Source organism: Apus apus, chromosome 29 (genome assembly GCF_020740795.1).
Source record: "Apus apus isolate bApuApu2 chromosome 29, bApuApu2.pri.cur, whole genome shotgun sequence".
Lineage (NCBI taxonomy): Eukaryota > Metazoa > Chordata > Aves > Apodiformes > Apodidae > Apus > Apus apus.
Window position 1 is genome coordinate 276,191 of NC_067310.1, and position 13,858 is coordinate 290,048.

The 13,858-nt window shown below is 58.3% G+C and overlaps 1 protein-coding gene across 1 annotated transcript in view; it reads right to left on the reverse strand.

Moving 5' to 3' along the window:
- The window catches only part of LOC127395133 (LIM homeobox transcription factor 1-alpha-like), a 30,125-nt gene extending 17,554 nt beyond the window's left edge, over positions 1–12,571 (reverse strand). The window contains exons 1-2 of the mRNA XM_051641605.1: positions 12,514–12,571; positions 9,123–9,309 (exon numbers count right to left, since the gene is read on the reverse strand). Coding sequence (XP_051497565.1) covers positions 9,123–9,309; positions 12,514–12,571 — 245 coding nt within the window. The remainder of the gene's footprint in view (positions 1–9,122; positions 9,310–12,513) is intronic.
- Positions 12,572–13,858: the final 1,287 nt, after the last annotated feature.

The following is a 13,858-nucleotide window of genomic DNA, read 5'->3' on the forward strand; positions in this document are numbered from 1 at the left end:
TCCAGGGATGGGGCAGCCACAGCTTCCCTGGCCCAGGGTCTTGTCCCACCCTCCTGACCCCCCTGGAGATCTGGAGCAGCCTTGAGGAGACCCCCCCTCAGGCTCCTCCTCTCCAGCTCAACAGCCCCAGCTCCCTCAACCTTCTTCTGTCCCCTCAACCTCCTCCTGTCCCCCCAACCTCCTCCTGTCCCCTCAACACTCAATCTCCTCCTGTCCCCTCAACACTCAACCTCCTTCTGTCCCCTCAACCTCCTCTTCTCCCCTCAAGCTCCTCCTGTCCCCCCAACCTCCTCCTGTCCCCTCAACCTCCTCCTGTCCCCCCAACCTCCTCCTGTCCCCTCAACACTCAATCTCCTCCTGTCCCCTCAACCTCCTCCCCTCAACCCTCAACCTCCTCCTGTCCCCCCAACCTCCTCCTGTCCCCTCAACACTCAATCTCCTCCTGTCCCCTCAACACTCAACCTCCTTCTGTCCCCTCAACCTCCTCTCCTCCCCTCAACCTCCTCCCCTCAACCCTCGACCTCCTCCTGTCCCCCCAACCTCCTCCTGTCCCCTCAACCCTCAACCTCCTCATCTCCCCTCAACACTCAACCTCCTTCTGTCCCCTCAACCTCCTCTTCTCCCCTCAACCTCCTCCTGTCCCCCCTCAACCTCCTCCTGTCCCCCCTCAACCTCCTCCTGTCCCCCCAACCTCCTCCTGTCCCCTCAACACTCAATCTCCTCCTGTCCCCTCAACCTCCTCTCCTCCCCTCAACCTCCTCTCCTCCCCTCAACCTCCTCCTGTCCCCTCAACCTCCTCCTGTCCCCCCAACCTCCTCCTGTCCCCTCAACACTCAATCTCCTCCTGTCCCCTCAACCTCCTCCCCTCAACCCTCAACCTCCTCCTGTCCCCCCAACCTCCTCCTGTCCCCTCAACCTCCTCCTGCCCCCTCACCCTCACCCTCCTCTTCTCCCCTCAACCTCCTCCTGTCCCCTCAACCTCCTCCTCTCCCCTCCAACCTCCTCCTGTCCCCTCAACCTCCTCCTGTCCCCTCAACCTCCTCCTGTCCTCCCAACCTCCTCCTCTCCCCTTCAACCTCCTCCTCTCCCCTTCAACCTCCTCCTCTCCCCCCAACCTCCTCCTGTCCCCTCAACACTCAATCTCCTCCTGTCCCCTCAACCTCCTCTCCTCCCCTCAACCTCCTCCCCTCAACCCTCAACCTCCTCCTGTCCCCCCAACCTCCTCCTGTCCCCCCAACCTCCTCCTGTCCCCCCAACCTCCCCCTGTCCCCCCAACCTCCTTCCTTCCCCTCAACACATCACAACAACCCAGGTCTCTACCACCTTCCCAGGCACCAAGTTCCTCCTCACATCCAGCTGGAACTTCTCACCTTCCAACTTCTGCCCCGTTGCCCTTGAAGACCATGAACATCTACCCAAGGAAAGGACATTTAATTCAACTCCCACCATCCCTTGGAAGAAAAAAACAGGTTCTACCTCCTCCCCCCGTGGTTGAGAAGAACAATCCAGGAGCTCCAGGGAGCTGCTTGCACGTGGTTACTGGTTTCTTAATGGTGCTCCAGGCACATTTGCATATTTCTTTAATTTCCCAGTAATTAGAGAGTTTAGTGCTCAATTTCCTGGGCCCTGGGAACAAACCAGTGCGAGGGGAACGGGGAGAACTGGGGGAGAAATGGAGCTGGGTAATTAAGGTCGTTAATCATCCGAGGGTGGGATGGCAGGGGAGGGGGAGATGGGGCTGGAGCAGCAACTCAAGGAGGGGGGGGTTGGGGGGAAGGAAGGAGGTTTGGGGGGAAAGGAAGGAGATTTGGGGGGAAGAAGGAGGAGGTTTGGGGGAGAAAGGAAGATTGGGGGGAAAAGGAAGGAGGTTTGGGGGAGAAAGGAAGATTGGGGGGAAAAGGAAGGAGGTTTAGGGGGAATGAAGGAGGTTTTGGGGGGAAAAGGAGGAGGTTTGGGGGAGAAAGGAAGATTGGGGGGAAAAGGAAGGAGAATTGGGGGGAAGGAAGGAGTTTTTTGGGGGGAAAGGAAGAAAAGTTTGGGGGAAAAGGAGATTTGGGGGGAAGGAAGAAGGCTTGGGGGGAAAGAAAGAAGGTTTGGGGGGGAAGGAAGGAGGTTTGGGGGAAGGAAGGAGGTTTGGGGGGGAAAGAAAGGAGGTTTGGGGGGGAAAGAAAGGAGGTTTGGGGGGGAAAGAAAGGAGGTTTGGGGGAGAAAGGAAGATTGGGGGGGAAAGGAAGGAGGTTTAGGGGGAATGAAGGAGGTTTTGGGGGGAAAAGGAGGGTTTTTGGGGAAAAGGAAGGAGGTTTTTGCAGGAAAAGAAGGAGGTTTGGGGGGAAGGAAGGAGTTTTTTTGGGGGGGAAAGGAAGAAAGTTTGGGGGAAAAGGAGATTTGGGGGGAAGGAAGAAGGTTTGGGGGGGAAGGAAGGAGGTTTGGGGGGGAAGGAAGGAGGTTTGGGGGGGAAAGAAAGGAGGTTTGGGGGGGAAAGAAAGGAGGTTTGGGGGGAAAAGGAAGAAGGTTTGGGGGAGAAAGGAAGATTGGGGGGAAAAGGAAGGAGGTTTAGGGGGAATGAAGGAGGTTTGGGGGGGAAAAGGAGGGTTTTTGGGGAAAAGAAGGAGGTTTGGGGGGAAGGAAGGAGTTTTTTGGGGAAAAGGAAGAAAGTTTGGGGGGGAAGGAAGAAAATTTTTTGGGGAAAAGGAGATTTTGGGGGAAGGAAGAAGGTTTGGGGGGGAAAGGAAGGAGGTTTGGGGGGAAGGAAGGAGGTTTTTTGGGGAAAAGAAGGAGGGTTTTTGGGGGAAAAGGAAGGAGGTTTTGGGGGGAAGGAAAGAAGTTTGGGGGGAAAAGGAAGGAGGTTTTTTGGGGAAGGAAGGAGATTTTGGGGGGGAAAGGAGGAGGCTTGGGGGAGAAAGGAAGATTGGGGGGAAAGGAAGGAGGATTGGGGGGAAGGAAGGAGGTTTTTTGGGGAAAAGAAGGAGGTTTGGGGGGAAGGAAGGAGTTTTTTTGGGGGGAAGGATGGGTTTTGGGGAAAAGGAGGTTTTTTGGGGAAGGAAGGAGGTTTTTGGGGGAAAAGGAGGAGGTTTGGGGGAGAAAGGAAGATTGGGGGGAAAAGGAAGGAGAATTGGGGGGAAGGAAGGAGGGGTTTTGGGGAAAAGGAAGGAGGTTTTGGGGGGGAAAGAAGGAGTTTTGGGGGGGAAGGAAAAAAGTTTGGGGGGAAAAGGAGGTTTGGGAGAAGGAAGAAGGTTTGGGGGGGAAAGGAAGGAGGATTTTGGGGGGAAGGAAGGAGATTTTTTGGGGGAAAGGAAGGAGGTTTTCGGGGGAAGGAAGGAGATTTTTGGGGGAAAAGGAGGAGGTTTGGGAGAGAAAGGAAGATTGGGGGGAAAAGGAAGGAGGATTAAGGGGAAGGAAGGAGGTTTTTGGGGAAAAGGAGGGTTTTTGGGGAAAAGGAAAGAGGTTTTTGGGGAAAGAAGGAGGTTTGGGGGGAAGGAAGGAGTGTTTGGGGGGAAGGAAGGAGGTTTTTTGGGAAAAGGAGGCATTTTGGGGAAAATGAAGGAGGTGTTTGGGGGGGAAGGAAGGAGGTTTGGGGGAAGGAAGAAGGTTTGGGGGGAAAAGGAAGGAGGTTTGGGGGAAGGAAGGAGGTTTGGGGGGGAAGGAAGGAGGTTTTGGGGGAAAGGAAGGAGGTTTGGGGGGGAAAGAAAAGAGGTTTGTGGGAAAAGGGGGGTTAATTTGGTTAAACCCCAACGTTTTGAGACTTAAAAGCCCGAAAGAAAAAAAAACCAACAACAAAGCCCAAACTTTTTTTAGAGTTAAAGCTAAAAAAAAAAAGGATGAAAATTCCACCAGAAGTTAAAAAAAAATATAGATAAAAAAATCCCAAATCCCTCTGGTTTCAACACCAATTTGAACCCCTGACTCCTGCTCCTGGAATGTACTTGGGGGTTGTTCCCAGTTCCTGGGAACCTTCTTGTCCAATCCCTGTCTCAGTTTCTCCTCCCTAGGAGAACTTTGGTGGGAGGAGGATCCTCCCCCGTGGGTTAAACATCAACCAGCTCACCCAGAAGAGCTGCCAAGGAGCTTGAGTCGGGGTCAAGCCCTGATATTTGGGCAGGGAAGGTCATTGCTTCACTCCATGGAGCTTCTCCTTGGGTGGACAAGGTCCTCTCTGACCACCCTCCACATCCCAACCATCACCAGAGCCCACATCTTGGACACCATGAGGTGGGTTGGAGGGACCTTAAAGAGCATCTAGATCCAACCCCACCATGGGCAGGGCCACCTCCCAGCAGCCCAGGTGGCTCCAAGCCCCATCCAACCTGCCCTTGGACACTTCCAGGGATGGGGCAGCCACAACTTCCCTGGCCCAGGCTCTCTCCACCCTCCCAGCCAAGAATTTCCTCCTCGTGTCCAACCTCCAGCTCCCTCTGCCAGTTTCAAGCCATCCCCCCTGGTCCCATCCCTCCTGCCCTTGGCCAAAATCCCTCCCCAGCTTTCCTGGAGCCCCTTCAGGCACTGGAAGGTTCTCCAAGGTCTCCATGAAACCTTCTCTTCTCCAGGCTGAACATTCCCAACTCTCCCAGCCTGTCTCCAGAGCTGCTCCAGCCCTTGGATCATCTCTGTGGCCTCCTCTGGACTCTCTCTAGAACCTCCATGTCCTTCCTGTGTTGGGGGCTCCAGACCTGGACCCGGTTCTCCAGGTGGGGTCTCACCAGAGCAGAGGGAACAATCCCCTCCCTCACCCTGGGAGGGTGGGACATGGGTGAGAAGATCTCCAGGAGGCTCCCAGCAGGGATGCAGGCAGAGCTGGTGGTCGGGATGAGCTGCCCAACCTCTCCTCAACCCTCCATCTGGAGCAACCATGGAGATTCAGAGCAAACCCAAGGTCCAGGGGGGCATTGGGGGTATTGGGGGGCATCTCCCAGCCACCTCCTGCCCTCCAGCTGTCCCCTTGAGGAGATCCCATCTTCCCTTTGACCTCTTCCAGCTGATCTCCTGTCCCCAAAATGCTGCATGGCCAGGGGTGGCCAGAGGTGGCTGGAGATGACCAGGGGTGGCCCAGGGGTGACCAGGGGTGGCTGGAGGTGACCATGGGTGGCTAGGGTTGGGCCAGGAGTGGCCCAGGGGTGGCTGGAGGTGGCCAGGTTTGGGCCAGGAGTGGCCCGGGGGTGGCTGGAGGTGGCCAAGGGTGGCTGGAGGTGGCCAGGGGTGGACCAGGGGTGGCTGGAGGTGGCCAAGGGTGGCCAGAGGTGGCTGGAGGTGACCAGGGGTGGCTGAAGGTGACCAGAGGTGGCCAGACGTAGCCAGGGGTGGCCCAGGGGTGACCAGGGGTGGCTGGAAGTGACCAGGGGTGGCCCAGGGGTGACCAGGGGTGGCTGGAGGTGACCATGGGTAGCCAGGGTTGGGCCAGGAGTGGCCCAGGGGTGGCTGGAAGTGGCCAAGGGTGGCTGGAGGTGGCCAGGGGTGGACCAGGGGTGGCTGGAGGTGGCCAGGGATGGCCAGGTTTGGGCCAGGAGTGGCCCAGGGGTGGCTGGAGGTGGCCAAGGGTGGCTGGAGGTGGCTGGAGGTAGCCAGGGGTGACCAGGGGTGGCTGAAGGTGACAAGGGGTGACCAGGGGTGGCCCAGGGGTAGCTGGAGGTGGCCAGAGGTGACCAGGGGTGGCTGGAGGTGGCTGGAGGTAGCCAGGGGTGACCAGGGGTGGGCTAGAGGTGGCTGGAGGTGACCAGGAGTGGCCAGGGGTGAGCAGGGGTGGCTGAAGGTGATGAGGGGTGACCAGGGGTGGCTGGAGGTGGCTGGAGGTAGCCAGGGGTGTGCAGGGGTGGCTGAAGGTGACCAGGGGTGGCCAGGGGTGGCTGGAGGTGACCAGGAGTGGCTGGAGGTGACATGGGGTTGCTGGAGGTGGCTGGAGGTGGCCAGGGGTGGCTAAAGGTGACCAGGGGTGGCCCAGGGGTGACCAGGGGTGGCTAAAGGTGACCAGGGGTGGACCAGGGATGACCAAGGGTGGCCAGGGGTGGCTGGAGGTGGCCAGGGGTGACCAGGGGTGACCCAAGGGTGTCTGAAGGTGACATGGGGTGGCCCAGGGGTGGCCAGCAGGGCTGTGAGAGCCCCAGATCAGGCTTAGGAGAAACAAGTGGCTCCTCCTGCCACCTCTTTTCCTTTTCCCTTCCCATTTCTGTTCTCCTCCTTCCTATTCATTTACTGGTAGGTAATGGTTGTGTCACCTCCCCCCCCCCATTCCCCCACCCCCCCCAAAAATCAAATGCCACCTGGAGCTGGTGGTGGCACCTCTGGGGGTGGCAGGACCAAGGGCTGTGCTCACCCTGGAGAAGCTACAAGTCCAAGTTGGAGTTCAAGCCCAGGGAGGGACAAATCATCTCCACATGGGGAAGAGGAGGAAGAGGAGGAGGAGGAGGAGGGGGAAGGAAGGGGGGGGGGGCAGGGCCAGGGCTGCCAGCTCATGGCCACGCTTCACATCCCTCCTGACAGCTCCTCAGCAACCCCCACGTCCTTTGTCATCCCACCAAACCAACTTCAAAGCCAACCAGGCGCCCTGGACCTTCTCCCCCCATCCACTCCATCATCATCATCATCATCATCCAGGTTTGTTGGGGGGTTTTTTTCCCCCCCCCCCCCCCTTCCCACCCACCCCCTCCTCCTCCTCTCTTTTCTCCTCCACCATCCAAGGATTTACAGGGCAGGTGCCTGGAAGAAACTGCCCAGACCTGGCAGGGCCCCAAGAAAGGAAGAGGAGAATCCCACAAATAAACCAAAACCTTCTCTTGGTGGTTTTATAGGATGAAGGGACCCTCAGAACATCATCCATCTTGGGGCTTAACATTTCATCTCCAGCTCCACAACCCGTTCCTTCCCCCACGTCCAGCTGCAGCTGCCTCCTTATCTCTCCTTTTCAACATGATTTTCTCTCCCCTCCTTCCCCCCCCCCCCCCCCCCCCCCCTCCCCTCCTTCTTCTTCTTCTCATTTCACAGGAGGAGGAAGAGTTGCCAGATGGGTCTTCCCCTCCAGGTCACCACGTTGCAAAAGCTCAGGGCTACGACTGGATTTTGCAGCTTGGGATTCATCCTCGGCCAAAAAAACATGACGTTTGGGAAGTCAAGGCCAAGAATGAAGCCTCTGGAAGAGGAGGAGGAGGAGGAGGAGGGGACACACACACACACACACAGAGAAGGTTTCCAGGCAGCTGAAATAAGACTTTTCATCCCTGGAAATTCCCATCTTGGAAGGTAAAGGGATACCCAGAGGAGACACCGTCGAAAGGACCCGAAGAACCAACTTGTTGAAGGGTTTCAGGAGCTGGAGAACCTAAGGGGTGGTTTGGAAGCCACCTGAGATGTTTGGCAAGTGGGATGGAGTGGGCTGGACTGGGATCTGCAGCTCCCAGGGAGGATGGGGAGAGGGAAACCACACTTTTCTGCCCCCAAAAAAGCCACTGTTGAAAAGCAGAGTTGAGGGCTCAGGTCTCCCCCACCTGGAGATGCCACCACTAACTACCCAGAGGAGGAGATGTTGCTCCTCACAGCCTGGTTTTTATCTGGTTACTTCCAACCACAGTGAGCAAACCCTCCCCAGAGCCTGGCTCTGATCTACCAGAGCCCAAACCACACCAAGATCCATCTCCTCTGCTCCAGAACATCCTGGGACCTTTGGGAGGTACCACCATGGTCCTACAACGTGTCCATGCTTCCCACATGGAGCTGTGGCTCCATGTCCTTGCCTCTCCCAGCCCTCCAGGGCAGTGGGACATCCCTGGGATTTTTCTTCCTGTTCCCATCACAAGCTCTTCCCTCAGTGGCCTGAGAAGGGAAAATAAGTTTGGACCATGAAGTCCTGAGAAGACCTGACAAACTTCAGGGAATTGATGGAGCATCTTCCCGGCAGCCTCCTGGGATGTTGGTGGGTCACCAGCTCTTCCCAGTGGCACCAGGAGGTCCCAACAGCCTTGGAGGACACAGCCTTGGGGGACACAACCAGGCATGGCCTTGGAGGACACAACCACCATGTCTCGTGCCCCTCAAGCTGTCCCCTGCCCTTGAGCCACCTCCTGAGCAGATCCCACCCTCCCTTTGACCTCTTCCAGTTTGTCTGCTGTTCCAAGGATGCTGCAGGAAAGGAGGTGACCAGGAGTGGCCAGAGGTGGCCAGAGGTGGCCAACAGAGCTGTCAGAGCCACGGATCAGCCTTAGATCAATTTCAGTTTCAATCCCTGTTCCATCCCATTCCTGGTCTGTTCCTCTTCTAAATCTTTGTCACACGGGGACCTGCTCCTGTCCTTGTCACAGCTGCTCTTCACCCCAGGAGCTCCACCCCAGCCAAGCTCCTGTGATCAAATCTGGTGGCCCACATGGCCCAGAAGGACAAGGTGGGTGTTGCCACCTCCTGGGCAGCCTTGGACATTCCTCATCTCTTGGAAAAGCACCTCAACAGCCAACAGCTCATCCTTCCTTCTCCAGCCAACAGCTTCATCCCTCCTTCCTCTTCATCCCTCCTTCCTCTTCATCCCTCCTTCCTCTTCATCCCCACCACGTGAAACCAAAGCCAACCACGTCCATCCCTCTCTCTGGCCAGCAGCCCTTTGCAGGCCACAGAATCACAGACTTCTTCTGGTTGGGGAAAACCTCCAAGATCATCAAGTCCAACCACAACCCAGCTCTACCAACCATCAACCCAGCTCTACCAACCTTTAACCCAACTCTACTAACCATTAAGCCAACTCTACCAACCATTAAGCCAACTCTACCAACCATCAACCCAACTCCACCAACTACCAACCCAACTCCACCACCCATAACCCGTCTCCTGCCAACCCTTAAACCAACTCTACCAAGTCCAGTGCTCAACCCATGTTCCTCAGCACCATCTCCAGGGCTTGGAAACCCCTCCAGGGATGGGGACTCTCCCTGGGCAGCCTGGGCCAGGGCCTGACAACCCTTTCCAGGGATTCCCAACCTCCCATGGGTGCAACTTGAGCCACCTCCACAGACATCTCACCTTCTCCTCACCGCGACGCCAACACCGCGACGCCCAACGCGCCTTTCCAGAACATCACCTCAGGCTTGAACCCACCCAAATTCATCCAACCAAAGACAACGAAACCCCAGGAGGACCTGGTGGGAACTCACTTCTCATAGTCATGTTTGCAGTAGAGCTGCCTGTTGCGCCAGTAGCAGGTCCCAGAGAGGGGCTGGAGACACACGGTGCATTTCACGCAACCTTCGTGCCAAGAACGTTCGTTGACCCTCAAGAGGAACCGGTCGGAGATGGGGGTGTCACAACCAGCACAGACTTCCCTCATCTTGGAATCTGGACCTGGAGAAAAAAAGAACAGGGTGAGGATGGATTTGTGGGTGGGTGGGTGGGGCAGGAGCGTGTCCTCTGTCTTTAGCTTCATGGATCTCCTGGTGATCATCTACTGTGGAGTCTCCTGCTCTGGAGACATTCCCAGCCCAGCTGGTTCCTGTGGGATCTGCTGGAGGTGACCCTGCTCTCCAGGGGGGTTGGATTGATGATCTCCACAGCTCCCTTCCCAACCCACCACCCTGTGTGTCTCTCTCTGTGTTCCCCAAGGTGTGTCCTTCTGTCCTGGAGAAGGTCACCAGGTGCCACTTGCCTGGGACAACCCTCTTGGGGTTGGTGGGACCGTTGAGGGAGCAGGAGAAGGTTGAGGGAGCTGGGGCTGCTGAGCTGGAGAGGAGGAGCCTGAGGGGGGGTCTCCTCAAGGCTGCTCCAGATCTGCAGGGGGGTCAGGAGGGTGGGAGCAGGCTCTTCTCAGCAGTGTCCAGGGCCAGGACAAGGGGCCATGGGCAGCAGCTGGAACATGGGAAGCTCCAGCTCCCCAGGAGGAGGAACTTGTTGCCTGGGAGGGTGGCAGAGCCCTGGGCCAGGCTGCCCAGAGAGGCTGTGGAGTCTCCTGCTCTGGAGACATTCCCAGCCCAGCTGGTTCCTGTGGGATCTGCTGGAGGTGACCCTGCTCTCCAGGGGGTTGGATTGATGGTCTCCAGAGCTCCCTGCCCACCCCACCACTCAGTGACTCCAAAATCCAGGTGAACCCCAAGCTCTGGCATGGCAGAAATCCCACAGGACACGGATGGAGAACAATTTGGGAAGGGGAGAGCAGATGTTTGTGTGTCTTGGTGGGTGCTGAGCTGGTTGGAAACCTTGGGCCGGGTCAGAGGACAGAACCAGCTCTGAACTTTCTCCACTTTCACCCCAGATTTGGTGCTAAAAGCTGCTTAAAAAAGGCTCCAGAACTTTGGGAACTGAGGTGGGTTGTGGGTTTTTTTTCCCTTCCTCAGCCTTATCAAGCTGGAAATCTGTGGCTGCTCTTCAAAGGCTTCATCAGGAGAACTTCAAGGTGAAGGAGGGAGGGAGAAAAACATTATCTGGAGCTCTGGATCTGGGCTGAGCCAGGCAGTGACACCCTCTCCCAGGACCACGTCCTCCACCCTGCCAAGTTCCTTGGCTTTGCCAGACTCCTCATTCCTGGCTCCTCCAGCCTCTCCTGCAAACCCATGGATCCAGGTGACATCCCCTGGAGGGATGGTGGCATCTCATGGATGAAGCCTGTGCCAAGGGCAACAAGATCTTCTGCTGCACCTTGGAGGAACGGGGGGGGGTGAGGAACACCCCAAGCCCAGCTCTAATCCCAGTGTTGCCCCAGGACTAAGAGTCAAGACAAGATGGGGTGGGAAGAGGCAGGAGACACATTCCACAGGTGTCTGTGGAAGGCTGGAAGGTGCTGAGGAGCCCTGACCCAGCACCATGTCCACCAAAAGACCTGCTCCTCCAGGACATAGGGACCTTCTCAGCCCTCCAGGACACGGGGACCTTCCCAGCCCTCCAGATCTACCTCTGGGAATCCACCCTTCCACCCCACCCACGTTCCTCAGGATCAACCCAGCAGCAAATTCCCGTCCAGTTCCTTGGACTCAACTCCAGTTGGTGGTTGGAAGATGGAGGAGGGGAGGACCTGGACCAGGACCACCAGGTTGGAGGTAAAACTGGAGGCATGTGCAGAGGTTTTTTCCATGGATATTTATCCCTCACCCACCCTTCACTTCTCCCTTCTTTCCTTCCAAACTTCTGGAATCCAACATTTTCCCTCTCCTGAGTTTTCACCCCAGGGGTTGAATGTCACCAGTGGGACCAGTCAAAGCTCCAGTGGGTTTGAGGCATCTGGGACTAAAAATCCCTCATTCCTATTTCAGGAAAAAGAGGGAATCATCTAGTTGGGAATTCATCTCCATCATTCCATTTCCAGGGAGCTCCTGGAATGTGGGATCAGTAAAAGGGGGAAACACAAGAACTTCAGGCCTTGGGGGGGGGGTTCTTGAGGGGTGGGGGGGGTTCTTGAGGGGTGGGGGGGTTCTTGAGGGGTGGGGGGGTTCTTTCCCTCTTGGGCAGCAGGCAGGAGGGTGGCAGGGAAGCAGAATTCCAGGAATTTGGAGCAGAATCCTGCCTGTCTCATGGCTTGGGATGCAGGGCCTGGAGAAGAAGGTCCCACTGAGGGTCAAGTCACAACAACGTCGTGACACAGCGGGGGGGGGGGAGGGACACGACACACAAACAAGTGATCCCGAGCTCCAGGGATAAAGGGGGGGGGGCTGGGGAAAATCCTGGGAAAACTGTCACCTTCCTCGAATCCCCACGTTTGCCAGGAAAAGCAGAAAAGTGAAAGTAAAGGTGGTTTCTGGCTGCCCTGAAACCACCAAAAAACCCAACGGTTCCGACCCGAAATGACGCGAAGGAAAAAATCCCGACCCACCATGTTGCTGCTCTTGGAAAACGGGATAAAGGGGACAAGGAAGGGGACAGGATCCAGCAGCTCCTGGGTGTTTCATCCCAGGATTATCCCAAATTAACCCCCCTGGTGGATTCTTTCCCCCTCCCAGGGCAGATTTCCCAACCGGGATCGAAAACCCGGGGTCGGCAAATCTCCCCGTCAGGGCCCTGCCTGGGATTGCTCCCTAAAATCAGCCAAGGATCAGGATGAATTCCAAAGGGAATGATCCAGGAGGTCGGGGAGAGGGAAGAGATGGAATTTTGGGGTGTCCTTGTCCCTTCCAGTGCTCGGTGTTGGGGGACACACACACACAAAACAAGCTCAGCCCGTGGAGCCGCGAGTTGCGAGACGCGTTTCCCGGTGTTCCCGTGGCTTTTCCTGCCTCCCTTTTGGAATCCACAAATCCAGGGGTGAGGGGGTGGGTGGGGGTATGAGGGGGGGGGGGGGGTGCTCCCTCTCCCCTGCTCACCCCAAAAATCCAAAACGGGGCGGGGGGGGTGGGAAACGGATTCACCTTCTCGGGAATAAACCCCGCGGAGGAGCCGGGGCCGTCGCTCGGTGGGATCCGCGGGGTTGGGATCCCGCAGGCAAGGCCGGGTGGTCCCGTGGAATTTCTGGGTACACCCGAGACCTCCCCCCCCATCCCGGGGGAAAGGTGAGGATGGAACGGGAAGCGACAGATCTAAGAGGGAGCTTCCCGGGACGTGCCACCCGGTCCCTCCGGTACTCACCGAATCCCAGGAGCGGCGTCGCCTGCTGCAGGCAGGACGGAGCCTCTTCCGTCTTCATCCCGGGGGGCTACGGGGAGGGGGGGGGGGGAGAGGGACGTTAAGGACCGGTACCCATCACCCCCCCCCCCCCCAGCCCCAGACCGGCTCGGGAATACGCGTTTCCTACCGCCCGTTTCCCCCCCCCCCCCCGCCTCCCGGAGCTCCGGTGTAACGAACGGTAACGAAATCCCGGCGGGATCGGTGCCCGCTCATCCCGCTCCCCCCCGGCCCGAGGCGGGGAACACCCACCTTCCCCCCGGGATCACCGGAGCCCACCCCGTGGCGGCTACAACCGTGGGAATTTCCCTCCCTCCCTCCCGGTTCCCGTCCCGTCGGGACAACGGCGACCCGACGGATCCCGGTGACTCCGTTCACGGACGGGACGCGCACCCGCTTTTTGTGCGTGTTCCCCTCCGATCACCCCCCCCCCCCCTCGCCCCCCTCCGGGGCTCGGTTACCGGCACCGCATCCCCCCCGCCCGCCCCGTCTGTGACTTACCGGGTCAATGATCCCGGGAACGATCCCGGGAACGATCCCCGGTACCGGCAGGGAGAGGAGCAGAGCCGGGAACACCCGCGCGTGGGGGCAGAGCGCGCAACCCCCGCCCGTGTCCGCCCCCGCCCGCGCCGCCGCCGCCCCCCGCCCCACGGGAGCGCGCCTGAGCCGGGAGCACGCCCGGAGCCCCCCCCCACAAATAAACAAACACACACCCCCCCCCCCGTTCCCCTCCCGGTGGGGGTGACAAGCCAAGAGGTTGTCGCGACAGAGGGAGCGATTGTCGCGACAGGGGATGTCGCGGGCAGCCAGACGACTGGGGGGGTGGGTGGGGAGTGGGGGGGTTAGGTGGGGAGGGGGGGGGGTGTCTCCACGCCCCCTGTCTAGTTGATCCGACCCTCTGTCGCGACAGCCGTGTCGCCGACAGGGCGAGCAGAGACGCGTCCTCCCGCCGTCGGGGACAGTGACAACGTGGGGGGGAGGGGGAGACCCTCGGGTATCGTCCGGGGAACCGGGGGGGGGGGGCGACCCAGGAGAGGGGGGGGTGGGGGGTGTGTGAGAAGACCCTGGAAGGGGTTTTGGGGGGCGGGGGGGGGGGGGGGGGCGTCGCTGGGTCCCGGTTGTCGCAGGTTTTTTTTCCCCAAAACGAGGTTTTTAAAACATTTTGGGGGGGAAAAGATGGAAAATGAAGATGGGAGGGACCCCCGGGGGGATAGAAGTGACCCCAGAGTTGCCCCCTCCTTGAGTTCCATGTGAACCTGGCACCCAAATTCCAGGGGAAAAGAAGGAAAGTTCTGAAAATGAGGGGTTT